General features: G+C 50.4%; 1 protein-coding gene across 1 annotated transcript in view; it reads left to right on the top strand.

Moving 5' to 3' along the window:
* Nucleotides 1–1,975: 1,975 nt before the first annotated feature.
* The window catches only part of LOC115081397 (cilia- and flagella-associated protein 20), a 44,265-nt gene continuing 22,147 nt past the window's right edge, over nt 1,976–24,093 (top strand). Inside the window, exons 1-2 of the mRNA XM_029585854.1 lie at nt 1,976–2,320; nt 5,423–5,502. Of these exons, the coding sequence (XP_029441714.1) occupies nt 2,237–2,320; nt 5,423–5,502 (164 nt within the window). The 5' untranslated portion in view covers nt 1,976–2,236. The remainder of the gene's footprint in view (nt 2,321–5,422; nt 5,503–24,093) is intronic.

Raw genomic sequence — 24,093 nt, 5'->3', positions numbered from 1 at the left:
TCGTCGGGTGGCTGAACCACCCCCTCCGGGGTCCGAAGAGGCTCTGGCAGGCCGGGGTATAGCAAATCCAATTCCCTGCCAAATCTACTTTTACTTTTTTTTTTTTATTAAATTGAGAACCCCCTTCAGGGTCGGGATCCCTGGAATTGGGGGGGAGGGTGACCGGCCCACCGGTAATCTCTCCCCCTGCCTCAAGGACTGCTAACCCGGGAACTGTCACAGGGCAGAGCCCTATGTGCCTGCCCCACACTGAGCTGAAACCGCGCTGCGCTGCCAGAAAAAACAGCAACACGAACAGACAGGATAGAGAACAGAAAGATACCAAATGATCTTGTCCCTCTATCAAGAATTCCCCTTTTTTTTTTTTTTCTACAGTACCAACAAACTGACCAGACCAGGACCGCAGGTTATGCCTCTCAATCTGCTGGAGTCAGAGAATATACTGATGGATCGCAGGTGGCACACTAGTATATCTAGGGGGTGTTTCAGTTTTCTCTCTGACTCCATCTGCTGGAGGGGAGGCATAACCCAGCTGTCTGGACTGATCCTGGTAGGTACAGGGAACTGGCTGACTGTCACCATGTAACATTGCAGCTGGGTAGCAGAATTGTTCCTGGGCAGACCGGAGAAATAAACTGGCACGTCCTGGGCCCCTGAAGAAGCTGTCAAAAACACGAGCCGTGTCGGGCCATCGCCAGTCAGCCAGATATTTCCGCTGCACCGACTATATATGATATATGATACCTTATATTTCTGCCTTACATTAGGTGATAATAAGCTAAAACTATATAAAAAATACATACTGGAGTAACCTATGATTATAATAGTGACGGTTTGGTATCAAATTGGTATCGAAGTGACCGCACAAGTACTGTATGGCTGACAGGGCTGTTTGAACTGAACAAAGCCCGCCATTTTATATGAGGTTAACTCCAAAAAAAGACAAAAAATATAAACTATACATTTTGCTATCTCTGTTGCATAAATATGATGATGTCTAGAAACTAAGTACATACGAATTCATCATATACCGGCAGTTATTATTCTAACCTCAGTAACAGAGACATAAACTCCCTGCACTACCAGCACTGTGTGACACAACACCACACCCTGCACCCCCAGCTCTGTAACACTGCACGTCCTCAGAAATAATGGGTGCAGAGCAGAATTAGGAGCTTCACCTTATTACTCACCATGCAACAAAGAATATTCACATTCTGGTGTCACCTCAGTAACAGAGACACAAACTCCCTGCACCCCCAGCTCTGTAACACTCCCTGTCCTCAGAAACTCCCCTTATACTGGGTGCAAAGCAGAATTTATACTGGGTGCAAAGCAGAATTAGAATATTCCCATTCTGGTGTCACCTCAGTAACAGAGACACAAACTCCCTGCACTACCAGCACTCTGTGACACAACACCACACCCTGCACCCCCAGCTCTGTAACACTGCACGTCCTCAGAAAGTCCCCTAATAATGTGCACGTGCTATTAGCGGAGTTTCTGTGGACACAGAGAGGTCCATAGTCAAACGAATTTACCGTCTAACTTGGATGAGATATTCAATTAATCCGGCGGAATAGCAGCCCTGGCCTTATCCATCTAACTAAGCCGCATGAGGCTGAACATCGGAGCTGATCTGCCTCAGGGCACCCAGATCTGTATACAGCGCCATTTAGCTGGGTGCGTGGCACTGAATATTTATCCCTGGAGCCTTCATTACTATCAGGAGCCGACCGTTCTACCCACAACCGGAAGTGCTCACCTGGCAGCCCACGATCAGCGCCAGGACGCAGGGAAAACTACAAACTCCCAGCATGCAACAGTCCAGAGACGGAACTTACTTCACAGCTTTCGAAACAAACCGCGTCCCTGCTGTTGCTAGGGAACCACTTACCAGGGGCGGAGGCAAAAGCCCGGAAACATCCGGCATTAAGGCGAGAAATAGCGCGAGACGTTACAGGGGTGGGGGCTCACCTATGGTGACGTAGGGAGGTGATAGGCCCGCGCTGGATGGAAGGCGGAGCCCTTTCGTTACTCGGTCTCTGTCTCCAGGCGCTGATTGGCTGAGGCGCCGCGTTTCAGAGGCGGTGTCAGTTGGAGTAGGAGGGCCTTGGAGAAGGCCTGAGGTTCGCGCGGCTCCGGGAGCTGAGGGACCAAACGAGGCGGAGCAACAGCCGCGCGGACCCGGCGAGGAGGCCGAGACGGGGGCCGAGGGTCGGCGGAGAGCCGCGCTATGTTCAAAAACACCTTCCAGAGCGGTTTCCTGTCCATCCTGTACAGCATCGGCAGCAAACCGCTGCAGATCTGGGACAAAAAGGTGAGCGGCTGGGGAGAGTCACTGAATCCTCCGTATGTGGGACAAGGAGCTGAGAGGCTGGGGAAGAGTCACTGAATTCTCCGTATGTGGGACAAGGAGCTGAGAGGTTGGGGAAGAGTCACCGAATTCTCCGTATGTGGGACAAGGAGCTGAGAGGCTGGGGAGAGTCACTGAATTCTCCGTATGTGGGACAAGGGGCTGAGAGGCTGGGGAAGAGTAACTGAATCCTCCGTATGTGGGACAAGGAGCTGAGAGGCTGGGGAGAGTCACTGAATTCTCCGTATGTGGGACAAGGAGCTGAGAGGCTGGGGAGAGTCACTGAATTCTCCGTATGTGGGACAAGGAGCTGAGAGGCTGGGGAAGAGTCACTGAATCCTCCGTATGTGGGACAAGGAGCTGAGAGGCTGGGGAAGAGTCACTGAATCCTCCGTATGTGGGACAAGGAGCTGGGAGGCTGGGGAAGAGTCACTGAATCCTCCGTATGTGGGACAAGGAGCTGGGAGGCTGGGGAAGAGTCACTGAATCCTCCGTATGTGGGACAAGGAGCTGGGAGGCTGGGGAAGAGTCACTGAATCCTCCGTATGTGGGACAAGGAGCTGGGAGGCTGGGGAAGAGTCACTGAATCCTCCGTATGTGGGACAAGGAGCTGAGAGGCTGGGGAGAGTCACTGAATCCTCCGTATGTGGGACAAGGAGCTGGGAGGCTGGGGAAGAGTCACTGAATCCTCCGTATGTGGGACAAGGAGCTGGGAGGCTGGGGAAGAGTCACTGAATCCTCCGTATGTGGGACAAGGAGCTGAGAGGCTGGGGAAGAGTCACTGAATCCTCCGTATGTGGGACAAGGAGCTGAGAGGCTGGGGAAGAGTCACTGAATCCTCCGTATGTGGGACAAGGAGGTGAGAGGCCCGGATGGGAGGAAATAATGCCACTAGATCTCCATATAAGGGGAAGAAGGTGGGAGGCTGGGGAGAGTTGCTGAATTCTCTGTATATGGGACAAGGAGGTGAGAGGTCCTGGGGGGAGGGGAAGCAGCCACTAGATCTCCACATTAGTGGCAAGAAAGTGAGAGAGGGGGTTGGGCAGCAGAAAGAAGCAGCAAACTTCTATATATGGGAGTAGAAGGTGAGGGGTTGGGGGAGAGGCACCAGATGAGCGGGACTGTGGGTTTGGGTCAGAGCGAGGGAGACTCACTAAATCCCTCATTTATGGGTAAAAGGGGCCGGGGTGGAAGGTGACTAAACCCCTCCAGATGTGTGGGGCGGGGAGTCGCTTCACTGCGGCAGAAGATGAAGGGGGCTGTGATTGGGGGTCACCAAACCCCTCCTCATCTGATACAAAATGGTGAGAGGGGCCAGGCTGGAAGATCAATTAATTACTACAGATCTGGGACAAGAAGGAGCGGGATGACTGGGGAGGAGGGGAAAATCACTAAACCCCTTCAGATCTGGGACAGGAAGGTCCAAGGAGGTTGGGGGATCTGCTAAACCTCCAATTCTGGAATAAGAAGGTTTTTTTTGGGTTTTTTCCTGCATTTCAGCACTTCAGAGTAGATTTACATTCTGGTACTGGAGGTGCTTCCCAATCCCCAGAGGGCTTACAATCTAACAGGCCGATACAGTACAGTGCACTGTCAGCCTGCTCTTGGACGCGCGTTTTCCCTTACCCCTTATTCAGTAAGGGGAGGAAAATGCTCGTCCAACCCGCGGCACCTAATAGCGCCCTCAACATGCAAATGCACGTTGATGGCCCTATTAGGTATGCGCACGGGATACAGTAAGTAAAATGTGCAGCCAAGCCGCACATTTAACTTTAGGAAATTAGCGCCAACCCAAAGGTTGGCGCTAATTTCTTCCGGCACCGAGAAAGTGCACAGAAAAGCAGTAAAAACTGCTTTTCTGTGCACCCTCTGACTTAATATCATGGCGATATTAAGTCGGAGGTCCCAAAGAGTAAAAAAAAAAGTGAAAAAGTGAAAAAAAAAATAAAAATAAAAATTTGAATTCAGCCCCGCGGTTGTCGGGCCGAAAACCGGACGCTCAATTTTGCCGGCGTCCGGTTTCCAAGCCCGTGGCTGTCAGCGGGCTCGAGAACCGACGCCGGCTAAATTGAGCGTCGGCTGTCAAACCCGCTGACAGCCGCCGCTCCGGGCTAAAAGGAGGCGCCAGTGTCCCTAGCGCCTCCTTTTCCCCGTTTCTACCGCAGCACCTAATTTGAATACTGAATCGTGCGCACCGGCGAGTGGCCGGTGCGCGCGCCGGGAGAGCGGGCGTTCGTCCACTCTCTTGCGGACTTTACTGAATCGGCCCGTGAGTTTGTACCTGAGGGTAAAGTGACTTGCCCAAGGTCACAAGGAGCAACAGTGGCATTTGAACCCTGGTCTCCCCAGTCCGTAGCCCACTGCTCTACCCACTAGGTTACTCCTCCACTCCCTTGAAAGGAGCTTGGGTGGTGAGTCACTGATCCTCCATATATGGGACGAGGGTAGTATGGCAGGGAGATGGTCACTAAAGTTCTGCAAATTTTAGGCAGGAAGATGACAGGAGCTGCGAGCTTGGGGGCAGGAGGCAGTATGCCACGCTTTAAAATAGTTAAAATGTATATTGGATGTACAAGAAGCTCTGGTGGCTGTTTTCAGATAAGTCAGCGGAAATGCACCGCATCACTAAAAGCCGTCCCGTCTCGCACGCCCCCAACCTATATTGAGTAGCACCTCGATTCCTATATCAGCCCTGTGGAACCAGCAGAGGTGATGCTAAGCTCCAAAGCTGCATTTTTCGGTCCATTTGAATGGAATCGGCGTCCCCTGCAGCCCTGAGCCCTCCTTCCCTTCTGAGAGGATGGGGGGGTAGCTGTGGCCGCCATCACAAATTGACACCACGTGAATTTTGAAACTTGCAAGTGGTAGTCGGGTTGCTCAGCCGTCTGGCACCTTATGCCTTTCTAGCTCACTCTAGATATCTTATGTATGTGTAGAGAGGGGTAGAAATGTTTCTTAACTGAATCCTTGGGGGTAGGCCCCATCTGCCCACTGTGTTTTCTGGGGTGGCATTTCAGTGCTGTCTAAGCTTTCCTGGCCTTTTTCTCTGCCTCCTCTCTCCTACAGGTCAGGAATGGCCACATCAAGAGGATCACAGACAACGACATCCAGTCCTTGGTGCTGGAGGTGGAAGGCACGAATGTCAGGTGAGGTGGCAAAGCAGCGGAGGAGCTTCTGAAGCACTAATCCTCCCTGAAACCAGAGGGTACTCGAGGAGCAGCTTCTTCAGCTCCGAATGAACTCTCATTCAGCTGCGAGCAGAAAACTGAGATCCTTTCCCTTGGTTTTGGGCAGCTCGGGGTTTTCAGCCTAGTCTTCTGCTGGCCTTCTGAGAGATCATTATGTCTGTCTGTCTGTCTCTTCCTCACTTCTCTTCTACCCCCACAATAACATCTGAATGGCTCCTGCAGTTTCAGTCAGATTTCTGCCCCACAGAGTAGAGCTCCCTGCAGCCTCGGCTCACACTTTCACGTCCCCTCAGGATAGTTTGCGTGTGATACCACTGAGTTGCCTGCCCTTGGTTGCGGCCTTTAAGTACCCAATAACATAAGAAAGCTGCACAGAATATCCCAACGTGGTTCTTAACAGAGAGCGCAAACTTCCAAAATGTGTGTGCATTGGTGAGCGAGAGTGAGACGTGAGAGAGAGAGGATGGTTCTGTGCCTTTGATAGAGAGAGCTGGAATTACTGTGTATGTGAGCTCTTGCTGATCTCCGTCCGTGTGCTTTCCTAGCTTATGTATAACTCTCAGTTGCTGATTACTTCCACGGCGTTTGGAAAAACACATTTCCTTCTCATCTTGCTACACCAGTCCGGTCCCCTACCAGCAGATAGCGGCAGACAGCATTGATTTCCTGTGTGGTATCGCAGCAGGAACCCAGTACTTTTTGTCTCCAGCACCGGTGCAGCAGCTCGGGGGTGATTGGCCCAGACGCCCATGGCACGTAGACATGCAGAGACTTCTGATGGAGAACCCCCTATACCTCCCTCCGCACAGGGACCTTCACGAGGACCCGACTCGATTCTGTCTAACGGTCTGGCCCTTGAGAGGGCTCATCTGACAAAGCGGGGATATTCGCTGGCCCTAATCGCCACTTTGCTCCACGCGTGGAAGCTCTCGACATCCCTGGCATAGGTATGGATCTGGAGAATATTTGAGGCCTGGTGCGTGGACCGTGGGTGCCCCCGCGAACGACCAAGATCCCCATGAATCTGGAATTTTTACAGGATGGCCTGACCGAAGGATTGTCCCTCAACTCCTGGAAGGTTTAGGTGGTGGCGCTCTCCTGTTTCGGGGGAGAGGTGAACAGAGCCCGCCTGTTGACACGTCCGAGCTTGACCCGTTTCCTAAATGGGATTAAACACCTCCGACCACCCTTAAAGTGGCCGGTCTCCCTATGGAATCTCAATATGTCGATTCTAAAAAAAAGAAATCACAGACTCCTTCTGAAAAACCCTCCATTGTACCACGCCCATGTTTATTCTGTGCTTTGGTTGGCTCATATTTTTATGTCTTTTTATTGTGTACTAGCTGTACCCGTCCACGCGTTGTCGTGGCTCAGTCTGGTGTAATTTCACAATGTGCATTTGCTGTGCTCCGGCCGTCCCAACTCCCTCCCCACCCCCGCCTTCCCCGGGGGTGGACGGACTGGCTCGGCGACTCTTCTACCCTTTCCTCCTCCTGTGTGTAAGTGTCCGGCATTCCCTACTCCCTCCCCCCTTCCCCAGCGGCGGAGGAACGGGCTGAGCTGTTTCTCGGAGCGGCGACTCGTCTGCCCTTTCCTCCTCCCCTCTGTGACACCCAGCACGTAGCGCAAAGGTCTCTGGTCCGCACAGGCGCGGTAGAGCTGCTCTGTACCGCGCATTTGCGGGCCGTCGGTCAGAGCCCATTTATATTGTAGATAGCGTGTGTTACTTTTACGTCCAGCAGATGGCGCTGTTTTTCCCAAAAGGCATGTTGTTACCTGTCACAGGTGGGACATCTATATAATATAGGTGTATAAAAATACGCCCGTATTCGAATGCAATGTTGTGTCAAAATTTCAAAGCAATCGGTGAAGAACTTTCGGAGATTTAAGATTTTGAACAAACAAACATTTACATTTCTATAGATGTTTTGTCACCAATTTTTTAATTTTATGCTTGTTTTACTGTAAACCACTTAGGCCTATTTTGTGTTAAACGATTTAATACATTTTAATAAATACTAAATACCACTCTAGTATTGGCCCTTTCTAGCAGGGCCTTCCATTAGGCCAAGGCGCAGTCTGTCTCTATGCCTATTAACACTGAAGATTGTATTCTTGGTGGTGGTATGTTCGGCTGGTCACATCTCTGAACCACAGGTGCTGTCATGTCGGGAACCGTTCCTCCGGTTCACTCCAGTAACGTTGCAGCTTCTAGGTTCACCGTGATTTGATTCGGTCCATCTGAATCATTACCCATGAAAACCTTCTCCATTACGGGTACCTCCCCAACATCCTCTTCAGTAATGTATTGGGACCCTTACTGTTCAATATATTCATAAATGATCTGGAAAGAAATACGACGAGTGAGATAATCAAATTTGCAGATGACACAAAATTATTCAGAGTAGTTAAATCACAAGCAGATTGTGATAAATTGCAGGAAGACCTTGTGAGACTAGAAAATTGGGCATCAAAATGGCAGATGAAATTTAATGTGGATAAGTGCAAGGTGATGCATATAGGGAAAAATAACCCATGCTATAATTACACAATGTTGGGTTCCATATTAGGTGCTACAACCCAAGAAAGAGATCTAGGTGTCATAGTGGACCAGCCGGTCCAGTTCTTCCCAGAGACCTGAGGTAACAAGACCTGGTTCCGTAACTGAAGACGGAGGCTGAGGCAGAGCCGGAGGGACCACCTTTACAGGCGGAATCGCGACTCCCAAACCCCGATCGGGTGAGGGTTGCCTCGATGTCTCGGTCTCAGGAGTGGACGGTGCCGCTCCTGGCCTTGGCTTCTTCAATGGAGGTTCAGATGGTATTGAGGTCGATGGCTTCGGTTCCTCGAGGGTCCGAGACTTGCGATGCTGATGGCGATGTTTCTCCCTCCGATCCCCTCGATCTTCGGGGGAAGGGACGGGAGTCGATGGGCGTGAAGACGTTGATGGCGGGTGGTCACCGGACGGTTGTCGATGGTGGTGCGACTTCGATGGTGCCGGTTCCGATGACGTCGATGCGATGGACGGCGTCGGGGTGTGAGCATGGAAAAGGAGTCCCATCTTCTCCATTCTGGCTTTGCGACCTTTTGGTGTCATAAGGGCACATTTGGTGCAAGTCAGGACATCATGCTCACTACCTAAACACATTACACAGACTCTATGAGGGTCTGTAATAGACATGGTGCGGTTACAATCTGGGCACCGATGGAAACCCGACGCCATGGCCATAGGAAAAAATTGAGTCGCAGTACGGTCGACGGCCAGTAGGCCACGAGGGCCAAACTCGACGGTAATCGAAAAAACGGCAAAAAACTTACTGAAGTACCGCGGGTGAGTAAAGAAAGAGGAGGGACCCCTGTGGGGCAACTTTAACCTTAAAGAAGTCCGTGAAGAAATTCCTGTCAGGAATGTGGTCAGAGCTCCTTAACCGCGAGGCTACTGCTGCACAGAAAAAAGAAGGCTGAAGGGGGACCCCTGCTGGCTGCAGGGTTAGTGCCATGCTGGGCATGCCCAGTAGGGGCCAGTCAAAGTTCTGGAAACTTTGATAGAAGTTTTCCGTGATTGGGCTCCGTCCTGTGACGTCACCCATATGTGAGGACTACCATCCTGCTTGTCCTGTGAGAATACTGTGTACAATTCTGGTCGCCGCATCTCAAAAAAGATATAATTGCGATGGAGAAGGTAAAGAGAAGGGCAACCAAAATGATAAAGGGGATGGAACAGCTTCCCTATGAGGAAAGACTAAAGAGGTTAGGACTTTTCAGCTTGGAGAAGAGACGGCTGAGGGGGGATATGATAGAGGTGTTTAAAATCATGAGAGGTCTAGAACGGGTAGATGTGAATCGGTTATTTACTCTTTCGGATAGTAGAAAGACTAGGGGGCACTCCATGAAGTTATCATGGGGCACATTTAAAACTAATCGGAGAAAGTTCTTTTTTACTCAACGCACAATTAAGCTCTGGAATTTGTTGCCAGAGGAGGTGGTTCGTGCAGTTAGTATAGCTGTGTTTAAAAAAGGATTGGATAAGTTCTTGGAGGAGAAGTCCATTACCTGCTATTACCTGCTCCAGCGTCTCCGATCCAGCGTGCGAGGCCTGCGCAGCCGGCGCCGAGACCCACCGGGGTAAGGCCCTGATTCGCACCCTTGCCCCCGGCAGCCCCCAGCGCCGGCCACGAGGCGCAGAGGCGCAGAGCCGCGAACCGAGGCGCCACCCACAGCCCTCCTCCGGGCCGTGAAGCGGCCAATCCGAACCCGCACAAGCCGCCAATAGCAGCAGGGCCAGGAGCCCTTTAAATCGACCACAGCGCCTAGGCGTCGCACGCCGTGCGTCGCACGCCTAAGGAGCACGACAAAGGGGCCAGCCCCTTTGTCTCGCCCCTTCGTTGCAGCCCCGAGGAGCCCCTTTCTCCACCCAGGGAAGCCCAACAAACAAACAAAGGCCTCTTGCAGACGACACCACCCACCTGCGAACAACTACAGCTACGTGAAACTCCACCAATCTACAACCACATCTTGAAGCCTAGGCTCAATGAGGACCTTTTACATTCTGTTCAAATAGCCCTGAGACCAACGCAATCATCCAGCGCTCTTCCTTCCACTCCAGCAAGCATCCAGCGCTCTTCCTTCCACTCCAGCAAGCATCCAGCGCTCTTCCTTCCACTCCAGCAAGCATCCAGCGCTCTTCCTTCCACTCCAGCAAGCATCCAGCGCTCTTCCTTCCACTCCAGCAAGCATCCAGCGCTCTTCCTTCCACTCCAGCAAGCATCCAGCGCTCACCCCTCCAAGCCTCAATGCATACTGGTCTCCCTATTCCAATTCTCCAACAAAGGTCATTTCTCATTAGAAACCCATCAGTGTTTTCACGGCCAACTACCTATAAATCACTCATCCCTATCATGATTTCCCCCCTTACACAGACACTAGGCCTGGCTCTTTTCTCTCTGATTTTATTCAACGCTCAATCCCTTACCAAAAAAACACTAATACTTAATGACCTTCTACTGGACACCAAACCCGACCTCTGTGCAATTACTGAAACTTGGCTTAAACAGACGGACACCGCACTAATAAACCAACTTCCTACGGAATCCCATGACTTCTTCTCTATTCCCAGACAGAAAAGAAAGGGTGGGGGTATTCTCCTTGCAGCCAAAAAAGAGCTGAGACTTACTCAATTCCCAATTCATTCTCCCACAAAAATTGAAGCCGGATTTTTCAAATCTGACCAGCTACAAATCATTCTAGTCTACGCCCCTCCGGGACTGCTGGAATCAGATGCCTCCCCCATTCTAGAAATAATAGCTACTAACCTAAATCTTGCGGTTCCAGCCATCATTTTGGGAGACTTCAACTTACATGTTGATGACCCCTCTCCATCTACAAACTGTGAAACTTTCCTAAATGCAATGACCGCCATGGGATTCAAGCAGATAATCAACAACCCTACTCACAGAGCAGGACACACTTTGGATCTCATTTTTGTAAACTCAGGCATCGCGTACTCAGCACCCCCCATATGCAAAATAGTCCCCTGGTCAGACCATGCTTTAATTTCTACCACTTTTTCGCTGGCACAATCTAACATCAAACAAGATCTTCAACCTCAATTTACTTACAGAAACCTATGTTCATCAGATGAACTTCACGAACACCTTGCCCCACATAGACATCTCCACTCCCAACACGGCTCTCCACTCATGGTCCAACATCACAGAATCGGCAGCTAATAAACTCTGCCCACTGGCAACAAAAAAACCTAAACATAATGCCGCCAGAAGACAACCCTGGTTTAATGACCAACTACAAAAACTCAAGCTTTCACTGAGACAAAAAGAAAATAAATGGCGTAAAGCACCATCACCGACCTCCCTCTCAGCTTACAAACTTGCTCTTCACATCTACAAGAGCGCCACACTAAAAACAAAAAGGGACTACTACGCTCACAAGATACATCACCTCATCTTCGATTCAAAAGCCCTCTTTACTTACGTCTCGAACTTAACTCAACCCAATTCTCCGGACATCCCACTCAACCAAGCGCACGAAAAAGCTGAGGAGCTGGCCATCTTCTTCAGTAACAAAATTTCCAACCTGCAATCTCAACTAAAAACGAATACTCTAGCCCCACCCAGCACACTCCGCCATCACTGCAATGACATTGCTATACAAGCCTTCGAACCCATTGCAATATCAGAGACCAAGTTAGTATTGAAGAGAATGAAACCATCATCCCACCCATTTGACCAGATCCCTCCCAAACTACTGCTGCTAATTCCAGATACCATCTCCAAAACCCTAACTGACATTATCAATTGTTCCTTAGCCCAAGGAATTTATCCAGACGACCTGAAAGTTGCTTCTATCAAACCCCTATTAAAAAAACCGAACCTTAATCCTAAAGATCCATCCAACTTCCGCCCAATATCCAACCTTCCTTTTATAGCCAAGGTTACAGAAAAATTAGTCAACACCAGATTATCAGAATACCTCGAAGACAACAACATGTTATTCCCCACTCAATACGGCTTCCGAAAATCTTTAAGTACAGAATCACTTCTCATATCTCTGACAGATTACCTCATCATGGGCCTCGATAAAGGTCACGCATACTTGCTGATACTCCTCGACCTATCGGCGGCCTTTGACACCGTGAATCACTCCCTTCTCCTAAATCAACTAGCGAACATCGGAATTACAGGCTCTGCTCTTGCCTGGTTCAAATCATTCTTGGGAAACAGAGGATATAAAGTCAAAATACATAACAAAGAATCACAGTTTTACCCTTCTTCGCTAGGTGTTCCACAGGGCTCCTCTCTCTCCCCCACGCTTTTTAACATTTACCTCCTACCCCTATGTCAACTATTAACTAATCTTAACCTCAAATACTTTCTATACGCAGATGACATCCAGATTGTCATCCCTATCAAAGAATCCCTTACAAAAACTATCAAAATCTGGGAAAACTGTCTTCAAAATATTGACAACCTCCTCTCCAGCCTAAATCTAATCTTAAATTCCGCTAAAACCGAAGTCCTCATAATTTCCCCTGAAAACAATAACCTCACCTCAAATCCTCCAACCGGCTTTCAAACTTCACATGTAAGAGACCTAGGAGCCATTATCGACAATCGGCTAAATCTAAAATCTTTTATTAATCAAACCACGAAGGACTGCTTTTATAAATTACACGTCTTAAAAAGAATCAAACCACTTTTCCATTTCCACGATTACAGAACAGTTTTGCAATCAATAATCTTCTCTAAGTTAGATTATTGCAATTCTATTCTATTAGGTCTCCCGTCTTCTCATACTAAACCTCTTCAGATGGTTCAGAACACGGCGGCCAGAATTTTGACAAACACAAGAAGAAGAGACCACATATCTCCGATTCTCAAAGACTTACATTGGCTGCCAGTGCACTATAGAATCTTATATAAATCCATTACTACCATCTACAAAGCATTCCATCAACTCTCTCCGCTTAACCTCCAAATCCCATTTAAAAAACATACCTCCATCAGACCTATCAGAGAGTCCTACAGAGACTCATTACAGGTGCCTCCTGCAAAAACCTTTAACCAGAGGACTCTCAGAGACAGGGCCTTCTCTACAGCAGGACCTACCTTGTGGAATTCTATCCCACCAGAACTGAGACAGGAACCTTGCCTCCCCACTTTCAGAAAAAGACTTAAAACCTGGCTATTCTTGAAAGCCTTTCCAGACACCAACTGAACCCACTCTCAACTTAAGCAACTAAGAACTCCCGTCAGAGTAATCAACAACCTTTGACAACTCAATAATGTTCTCTCTTTTTTAATGAGGCAGGTTTATTTACCTTGGTTCTATTTACCTTGGTCATTCTTTTGTTATCTCAGTGTTAATCTCTCTTTTGCCTTCTCTTCATTCCAAGTTGCATTTTATCCCTGTTTTATTGTAACTGCTACCTTATTCTTCTATCACATGTTAATGTTTTTAAGTTATTAAGTATTTATTCTGTTGTCACACCTTGTTATTTGTAAACCGGCATGATGCGACTCCCATCGCGAATGCCGGTATATAAGAAATTTAAATAAATAAATAAATAAATAAATAAAAGTTCACTTAGAGAATAGCCACTGCCATTAGCAATGGTTACATGGAATAGACTTAGTTTTTGGGTACTTGCCAGGTTCTTATGGCCTGGATTGGCCACTGTTGGAAACAGGATGCTGGGCTTGATGGACCCTTGGTCTGACCCAGTATGGCATTTTCTTATAATGCAAAGTTCAACTTTGGGAATCACCATCGGGAAAAGTATCTAGGGGTCATCGTGGATAATATGTTGACATTCTCTGCTCCTTGTGCAGCTGCATCAGTTTTCCTTAGAAAAGGAATTGAATCTAAAACATAGGCTATCCTAATGCCTCTGTATCGCACCATAGCGCAAGACACCTTGAGTCTTGTGTGACATTCTGCTCATCATATCTCCAAAAAGATATAGTGGAATTAGAAAAGGTACAAAGAAGGATAAATGGGCTGGAACGATTCCCCTAGGAGGAAAGGCTAAAGAGACAGCTGAGGGCAGATATGATAAGAGCGCTATAAAATCTTGAGTGGAGTGGAATGGGTAAACACAAATCAGTTGTTTACTCTTTCAAAAAGTGCAAAGGTGAAGTTACTAGCTGATACATTTAAGACAAATAGGAGAAAATACTTTTATACTTAACACATAATTAAGCTCTGGGATTTCTTGCCCGATGATAAGGTGAAAACTGTTAGTGTAGCTGTGTTTAAAAAAACATTTACTAAACTCCTGGAAGAAAAGTCCATAAACTGTTATTAAGATGGAATTGCAAAAATCCCATGGGATGAGCAGCATGGAATCTATTGACCTCTTGGGATCCTGCCAGGTACCTGTATCCTGGATTGGCCACTGTTGGAATCAGGATACTGAGCTTGATGGGCCTTTGGCCTGACCCAGTATGGCGAGCCTTATGCTCTTATGAATATTCCCACATCTCCTTTTTTAATGTCTTATGTGATACCTGAGCAATGTGACATGACGTAAAGCTCCCAAGGTACATTTTGGTGAAGATGTCAGTGCTCAGAGGAGTTACGTATGATTGTTAGGTACAGGCAGAGAAAGCAGTGATTTGATTACAGGATTTAAATCCTGCTGAGAAGCAGCACCGTGGTTATGGTGGTGTCCAATTCCACTTCTTAAGGGCAATAAATCATGCTGCTTATCAGGATACCCGTTATGGATATGCATGAGATGTATTTGCCTTAGATATGTTCAAATATGTCATGCTTGTTCAGGAGAGAGATCCTGAAAACCAATCTGTTTGTGGCCCTTGAGGACTGGAGATGGACATCCTTGTTAAGTATGGACACCCTTCTGAGTTGCTGACTAAATTCCATGTTGTCATGAGATGCTGGCCCAATCCAGGTTTTCTATTGCCCACAATTCAGGCAGATGCTCTCTTCCAGAATGCATTGGGAGGGGCATTAAACCCAGAACTGGAAATCACCCACTAGGTAATAAATCCAAGAGGGAAGATCAGCTCTTTCCTAAACTGAGACTTGAAGTGAATGAGGACAGAATCTCTGTAATGCAGCTCTGATAGAGGCACATCCTAAATTCACTACCTGTGTTGGAGATATGCACTTCAAGCAGAAGGACATAGTAGATTGCTTCATTCTTTTTTATCAAAGGGGACAAGCAGGATGGCAGTCCTTACACATGGGTGACAACATCAGATGGAGCCCAGCACGGAAAACTTATGTCAAAATTTCTAGAACTGCAACTGAGCCTCACTGAGCATGCTCACACATGCAATATATCACGCATCTACATGAGGTCCCCTCAGACTCTTCTATTCCGTGGAGCCTCGTGTCCGGGTGAGCCTCAACTTTTTGAACTAACTTTTCAGTGCTTTTTTAAAGAATACCTTTCTCCCAAAAGCATCCATCTTTCTGTGACCCTTCCCGGGGGCGCCAAAGAATGGATCCAAGAACTCTTGGCTTTCTTGAGAGCAGATTCCTCTGTTCTGCTGCCTGTACAGGAGACATGGCAAACCAGCCCAAGATGACTTCGCCCACCATTGGGGCGAGGGCCTCCTATATGCATATCCTCCACTTCTACTGGTATCGAAGAATCTCTCGAAGCTTCACGAGGAAACAGGGGTTATGTTTCTCATAGCCCCTCATTGGCTGAGACAGATTTGGATTCCACTCTTCAGGCAGATGTCCATCCGGAAACCAATCTTATCACCCAGGATAGAGGCAGGATGCGCCATCCCAACCTCCAGGCCCTGTTGCTCACAGCCTGTTGCTTTTGGAAAAAGCTGATTTTCTAATAGCAGTTCAAGCTTCAATTCTTCGCACAGTACATTATTGTAACTCTGTCTTCCTGGGTTTGCTGCAGTAACTCTAAAACTGCTCAATACAGCCATGTATTCATTTCTGGCATCAAAAGACGGGATCATATCACACCCTTCTTAATGGACTTATTGGTTACCTATCAGCGAAGGTATCAAATACAAAGTTGCAGTCATCACCTACAAATTGATCTTTGACTCTGTTACTCCATGGGACAATGCCTTATTACATCTATATTGCCCCACTCGGCAACTTCATTCCTCGCAACGCGGTCTTCTTGATATACCTTCACCATCCCATGCCAGCTATGTACTACCAGGGATTGTGTCTTCTCTGTTGCTACACCTATTTTGTGGAACTCATTTCCAAAGGAACTGCACCTAGCCAACAGTTCAAAAACCTTCAAATCCTTATTAAAAACATGGTTGTTTAAGCAGGCCTTCTATTAAGCTGTGGCACTGTTACAAGCATTTCCTAATCTGGCCATTGTCTGTCCATGTTCAAGTATATTTGATGATAATGTATGTGTTCTGGATCAGGTAAAACATCTGTGTTTTATTATCCAGGCAGCTAAACTTTCCCTCCAATCAGTCCGCAAGACAAAGATTCTGTAAGTCTGAAATTTATTTATTGTACAGGTAAATTCTACTTACAATTGTTGCATTTCAAACGCGAGCCCTAGGCAAGAATCTTTGGTAACTGGAGACAAGGTAGGAGAAGAGAGTCTCTTGTGTTGCAGGAGTTGGTTTAAGGTAGAGGTAGGAAGGTTGAGGAATATGAGGCTGATTTAGTCCTTAGAAGGCGATAAAGTGAAGGTAAAACCCGATCCGTTTCAGGGGGTATCACAGAGCGCTGCTATTCGGAAGCAAGCATGGAGCCAAACTGAACTCTCGTCGAGAGCTGCTAAAGGAACCGCCTCCACAAGCTAGAGGCAGGGAACAGGGTCAAATGGCAGCGAGCCTAAGAACCATGTGACACAGGGGGAGCATGAAGGGCAGTCCTTTGAACCTATAAGGCACCCAGGAAAACTTAAGTTAGATTGAATGGGATTCAAGCTCTCCCGATGGTGAGAGAAAGTGGGAGGGAGCGTCTCTTAAAGGCAAAGGCTCACAGATTTTAATCATAGATTACAAACAGTGCTTCAGTATTAAGAATCCTCAGAAGGGAGGACTGCACTAAACACAGTTAAACTACAATATATACAGATACAAACATGTACCCTCTGCTGGGGACAGAACAGTATGTTATGTATAACTATTATTTTATGTATGTTTTATCCTGTACATCGCCTAGGTTTTATTAGGCGATTAATTTGAATTAAAGATAGATATAGGAACCATTCAATCTCTTGGAAGATGTGTCTCAGGTCCTAATGACTTCCAGAAAATATTCCACTAGAAAGTCTTACAGACTGAAGGTGGAGGAGGTTTTCCATGTGATGTGAGCAGAAGGCCCTAGATCCTTTCTCCTGCTCCACACAAAAACTGCTTGCCTATTTTCTACACCTATCAGAAGCTGGTTTGAAGACCAACTCCATTAGAGTTCATCTAAGTGCAATTGGCACATATCACTGTGAGGTAGAATAGATGATACACCCATCTCTGAACATCCTATAGTTGTACGTTTCATGCAAGTCCTGCTTCAGTTGAAGCCTTCTCTAAGGCCTCCTGCTGTGTCTTGGGACCTCAATGTGGTGTTAGCTCTGCTGATGAAAGCTCCTTTTGAGCCGCTGTGCACCTGTGACTGGAAGTACCTGACCTGGTGGCAGTCACTTCAGCTCACAGGGTTAATGAGCTCCAGGCCTTAGTGACTTATCCACCTTACACTTGAGTTTTTCTACGATTGGGTGGTCTTATGTATACACCTAGGTAAGGTGGTGTCAGACACCCATCTTAACTAGTTCATTGTCCTTCCAATATTCTTTCCCAGGCTCTATTCGCACCAAGGCGAACACGCCCTGTACAGTTTGGGCTGCAGAAGAGCCTTAGCCTTCTGTCTGGAGCGGACAGAAGCCCATAGACAATCCACCCAACGTTTTGTTTCTTTTGATAGGAATAAGTTGGGGAGCGCCATTGCCAAACAGGTGCTTTCTAATTGGCTAATAGACTGCACCTCCTTCTGCTATACCCAGGCGGGACTGCAGCTTGTGGCCCATGTCAAGGCTCACTCTGTTCGAACCATGGCAGCGTTGATGGCCCACGTGTGTGCAGTTCCCATGGAGGAGAACGTCAGAGCTGCGACGTGACGTTCCATCCACTCATTCACATCGCATTACTGTTTGGATAGGGATGGCCAACTTGTCAGCAGATTTGGCCAATCTGTCCTTCAGAACTTGTTTGAGGTGTAGAACCCATCTCTGTTCCTGTTTAGGGCTTGTTCTTTCTTTTCACGCTGCCTCCCCTGTTACTAACAAAACGAGTTCCCTGTACGTACCAGGATCAGTCCAGGACACCTGGGTTGTGACTCCGCACCAGTAGATGGAGACAGACTAAAACTTGTGGGCGGAGCCATATATGCCCCTGTGCCAGTCACAGCCCCTCAGTCTTACTCTGTCTCCAGTAGATGGTGCAGGTCCGGTCACAGCTCCTCCCTGCCCTGATTCTGGTACTCCGTCAGGGTTGGTTTTTCTTTCCTTTGGGTTAGGCCAGGTTAGGCTTTTGGTTTTGTAATTGGAATTTTTGCCAAATTGTCACTGACGTCCGTTTGCCCTGCCTCCCAGGGGGGTTGAGAGGTCCTGAGGGGACTAACCCCCCCCGGTTGAGGCCACTGCTAGGGTCGAGGACCCAGTTTTGCTATTTAGCAGTGTCAGGGGTGACACCGGGGAGCCCGGTTCACTCACCCCTGCTGGACTAGGGCTCCAGGACCGCGGACAGCGACAGGCCTTGTTTTTGTAAAAAAAAAAAAAAAAAGTTTTGTCTGTTTTTTGTTCCGGCTCTCTGTTCCTTGCGTCGCCGCTCTCGGGGGGGGCGCCGCTGACAGGGGGGAGGCTGCTCCTTGCGTCGCCGCTCTCGGGGGGGCGCCGCTGACAGGGGGGAGGCTGTTCGCGCGACTTTTATTTTCTTTTCTTCATTTTGATTTCTGTTGCGGCCCTCTTCGCGCCGTTTCACCGGCATGCCTCGTGGCTCCGCTTGCCGAGCCTGCGGCTCGGCGCGCGCGCGTCTCTCTCGCGACGGTCTTTGCGCTTCCTGCATCCCGGGCGATGAAGGGTCGTCCGGGGCGTCTCGGGGGGCTCGTGTGCGGCGCGCGCGACCACCGCCGAGCGGGGGGGGAGCGTTGGAGAAGCCCCAGGATTTGTTCCCGCTCAGCGCGGGAGTGGCGGCCATTTTAGCCACGGGCCGCGAAATGGCGCGGGAAGCGGCAGGGCCTGCGGCCTTGCCTCCGGCGCTGTCTCCTCAGCGGGACCCGGCGGGGGGGGGTCCCTCGGGGGACCCGGGGTCCCCGGGGAGCCCAGCGGAGGCTGATTCGGGTTCCAGCTCTTTTTCAGAGGACTTTGCGCTTTTGCTGCGCAAAGTCCTGAAATGTAGGAAAAGTAAGGGCAAGCGCGGCCGGAGGGAGTCCCGCAGGGCTCCGCCGCTGAAGAAGTCCAACAGTGGGGCCCCGAGTGCTTCCAGGGGGAAACGTCCTCCGCGTGGCGTCCCACAGGAGGCGGACCCGGATTCCTCCACGGGGGCAGACACTGATGCCTCTGAAGAGCCACAAAAAGGGACCGATGACGTGGCAGGGGACGGATCCGCTCCAGCTGCAGCGGGAAAGGCGTCACAGGCAGCGGAGGGCGACGATCCCAAGGTGGTCCGGCTATTCCGTAGGGAAGAATTGCCACCTCTAATTCCAGCCATTCTCCAGGAACTGGGAATAGACCCCCCTCCTCCGGCGGTGGTTCGTCAAGAAGCGAACATGGATCCGGTCCTGTTGGGCCTCACGGGTCCGGCAGTGGCTTTTCCGTTCCATTTTTCTTCAACGGACATCATGTTCCGGGAATGGGACACTCCGGAGTTAGGTTTGAAGGTCAGCAAGGCCATGGACAAGCTTTACCCTCTCCCGGAGGATGCGCTGGACCTTCTCAAGTTCCCCAAGGTGGATTCAGCGGTTTCGGCGGTAACGAAGAGATCTACTATTCCAGTTACGGGAGCGACAGCCCTTCGGGATCTTCAGGACAGGAAGCTGGAAGTACAGCTCAAGAAGATTTTTGAGGTTTCAGCGCTAGGAATTCGGGCCGCCATGTGTACGAATTTCGCTTTGAGAGCTAGCTTGCGCTGGGCTCAGGTCCTCCAAGCCAATGCGGATCTTTCGGCGGAGGAGGCAGCACAAGCGGATAAGTTGGAAGCGGCAATAGCATATGGTGCAGATGCACTCCACGATCTACTGCGCACTTCGTCTAGATCCCTGGTGGCGGCTGTCTCGGCGCGCCGCCTCCTGTGGCTCCGCAACTGGGCGGCGGATGGCTCTTCTAAGGCTCACCTCGGGGCGCTGCCTTTCAAGGGTAAGTTACTGTTTGGCAAGGAATTAGATGATTTAATGGCTTCCCTGGGGGAAAATAGGGCTTTCAGGTTGCCTGAAGATAGATCCAGGTCGCGGTCTTCCTTTGCATCCAGGTCCCGTTTTCGTGGGCCCAGGAAGGCGCGCCCTCAAAGGTCGTCGGGGCAATCGTACAGGTCTTCCTCCTCCCGTACTCCACAGTGGCGGCAGCAGCAGCAGTCTTTTCACCAGCAGTCCTTTCGTGGGAGGCGCTATGGTAGACCAGGGGGTGCCCTGGCCATCATGGCGCCCAAATCTTCACAATGAAAGGGGGTCGGCCCTTCTCCCGCCGCAGCCTCAGCACGCCGTTCCCAACGTCGGGGCGCGGTTGCTGTCGTTCTACGAGAGATGGGCCGGAATAACGTCGGACCAGTGGGTCCTCACCGTGATAAGACACGGCTACGCGTTAGATTTTGCTCGCACTCCAGTGGACAAGTTCCTTGTGTCACCCTGCAAGGCTCCCGAGAAGAAGGCGGCGGTGCTAGACACCATCCGCCGCCTAGAGGACTTGGGAGCCATCTCCCCCGTTCCGGTCGGCCAGCACGGCAAAGGCCGTTACTCCATTTACTTCATCGTACCAAAGAAGGACGGCACGTTCCGACCAATTCTGGATCTCAAAGGGGTGAACCGATGCCTTCGCGTTCCTCGCTTCAAAATGGAGACGATCCGGTCAGTCATCGCCGCGGTCCGGCCAGGCGAGTTCCTGGCCTCCCTGGACCTCACGGAGGCGTATCTTCACATAGGCATTCAGCCGTCGTTCCAACGCTTCCTCAGATTCTGCATTCTGGGCCGGCATTACCAGTTTCGGGCGCTCCCGTTTGGGCTCGCAACGGCCCCTCGTACATTCACGAAGGTGATGGTCGTGGGTGGCGGCGCAACTGCGCCGAGAAGGTCTTCTGGTCCATCCTTATCTGGACGATTGGTTGATTCGGGCGAAGTCCGAGGATCAATGTCGGATGGCGGTGGCCAGGGTCCTCCATCTGTTGCAGTCCCTGGGATGGGTGGTCAACTTCAGCAAGAGTCATCTGACACCCACGCAGTCCTTGGAATATCTGGGAGCTCTTTTCGACACGAAGCAGGGCAAGGTGTTTCTGTCGCTCGAAAGGAGGGGCAAACTGCAAACTCAGGTGCACCGCTTGTTGTCTCTTCGCCAGCCGCGGGTCTGCGACTACCTTACGGTCCTGGGGTCTATGGCTTCCACGCTGGCGCTGGTTCCCTGGGCGTTCGCTCATCTGCGACCCTTACAGTCATCCTTGCTTTCCCGCTGGAAGCCGGTCTCGGAGGACTTCCATTTACCGCTTCCTCTAGTGGGACACGCGAGGTCCAGCCTGCGGTGGTGGCTGGATCCCAGTCATCTTTCCGCCGGAGTCTCTCTCCTGGTGCCCAGTTGGACAGTGGTGACCACGGATGCCAGCCTCTCCGGTTGGGGAGCGGTCTGCCTAGGGAGCTCAGTTCAAGGCCTATGGTCAGTGTCGCAAGCCCAGTGGTCTATCAATCGCCTAGAGACCAGGGCGGTCCGTCTGGCTCTGCAGGCTTTTCTACCATTGCTGCGGGGAAAGGCAGTCCGAGTGTTGTCGGACAATGCGACCACCGTGGCATACATCAACCGGCAGGGGGGGACACGGAGCCCCCAGGTGGCAGAAGAAGCTCAGCGTTTGATGGCCTGGTCGGAGCTACATCTCAGCAACCTCGCAGCGTCTCACATAGCGGGAGTCGACAACGTGCAGGCGGACTATCTCAGCCGTCATCGTCTGGATCCCGGAGAGTGGGAGCTGGGGGACGAAGCATTTCTTCTCATTTGCGAAACGTGGGGGGTGCCCCACATGGATCTGATGGCCACGTGGCACAACGCGAAGGCCCCGCGATTTTACAGTCGACGTCGAGAGCGGGGGGCAGAAGGCGTCGATGCGTTGGTGCTTCCCTGGCCTACGGATGTGCTGCTCTACGTGTTTCCCCCGTGGCCGATGATCGGCAAGATTCTACGGCGCATAGAGTTGCATCCGGCCAACGTGATCTTGGTGGCACCGGAGTGGCCTCGCCGGCCGTGGTTCGCAGACCTCGTACAACTGGCAGTAGCGGCACCCCTTCGGTTCCAGGGAATGGCGGCCCTACTCCATCAGGGCCCCGTCTGTTTGGAGGATGCGGATCACTTCTGTCTCGCGGCATGGCTTTTGAGAGGAATCGACTGAAGAGAAAAGGTTATTCAGATGCGGTGGTGGCCACGCTGCTGCGTTCCAGGAAGCAGTCGACGTCTTTGGCTTACGTCCGTGTCTGGGTAGTCTTTGAGGACTGGTGCGTGCAGCGCGGGGTGGTCCCCACTTCGGCTTCCGTCTCTGATGTTCTGGCGTTCCTCCAGGCGGGTCTGGCCAAAGGTCTGGCGTGCAGTTCCCTACGGGTCCAAGTGGCGGCGCTTGGGTGTTTGCGAGGTAAGTCTCTGGCGCTTCACCCGGATATTGTTCGTTTCCTTCGGGGTGCTAAGCACCTTCGCCCCCCGTTACGTCTTCCTTGTCCGGCTTGGAACCTCAATTGGGTTCTTTCCGCTCTATGCACGGCGCCGTTTGAGCCCTTGAAACGCGCAACTCTTAAGGATCTCACTTTAAAGACGGCATTCTTGGTGGCGATTGCCTCGGCACGGCGGGTTTCCGAGTTACAGGCCCTGTCTTGTAGGGAACCTTTCTTGCGTATCTCCGATTCGGGGGTTTCCTTACGGACGGTTCCTTCCTTTCTTCCGAAAGTGGTCTCGTCGTTTCATGTGAATCAATCGGTGGAGTTGCCCGCTTTTGCGTGCGGAGGCTCCTCTGTTACAGAAGAGAGGGAGTTACGGAAGCTTGACGTGCGGAGATCCCTTCTCCGATATCTGGAGGTCACTAATCCGTTTCGGGTCACAGATCATCTGTTTGTCCTGTTCTCTGGACCAAAGAAAGGAGCTGCAGCGTCCCGCACAACGATCGCTCGTTGGCTCAAGGAGGCCATTGGTTCAGCGTACTTGGTGAGGGGAAAACCTCTTCCTGTGGGGCTGCGGGCTCACTCGACTCGATCTCAAGCAGCGTCTTGGGCGGAAGCTTCTCAGGTGTCGCCTCAAGAGATTTGTAGGGCGGCCACCTGGAAGTCGTTGCATACTTTTATCCGGCATTACCGGCTGGATGTCCGGGCTACCGATTCCGGGGGTTTTGGAGAGAGGGTTCTCCGAGCGGGACTCTCTGCTTCCCACCCTCAGTAGGTTGCTCTGGTACATCCCAGGTGTCCTGGACTGATCCTGGTACGTACAGGGAAAGGAAAATTAGTTTCTTACCTGATAATTTTCGTTCCTGTAGTACCAAGGATCAGTCCAGGATCCCGCCCGCAGTGCTGCGCTGAAGTAATGGAGAGTCCGCTCTGTGTTTTTGATTTGCTCTGTTTCGCTTGTTCGCTCTCTCGGTTGGAGAGCCCGGTTCCAGAAGGGGTGTTTCTTCCCCGTTAGTTAGCGGTATCTAGTTTTGTTCACTTCTCTGGTTGTGTTCTACTTTGACATTCCGTAAGACTGAGGGGCTGTGACTGGCACAGGGGCATATATGGCTCCGCCCACAAGTTTTAGTCTGTCTCCATCTACTGGTGCGGAGTCACAACCCAGGTGTCCTGGACTGATCCTTGGTACTACAGGAACGAAAATTATCAGGTAAGAAACTAATTTTC

Source organism: Rhinatrema bivittatum, unplaced genomic scaffold (assembly GCF_901001135.1).
Source record: "Rhinatrema bivittatum unplaced genomic scaffold, aRhiBiv1.1, whole genome shotgun sequence".
In the NCBI taxonomy this organism is placed as follows: Eukaryota; Metazoa; Chordata; class Amphibia; order Gymnophiona; family Rhinatrematidae; genus Rhinatrema; species Rhinatrema bivittatum.
Note: the sequence above shows the minus strand (reverse complement) of the source record. Positions and strands in the feature narration are given on the sequence as shown.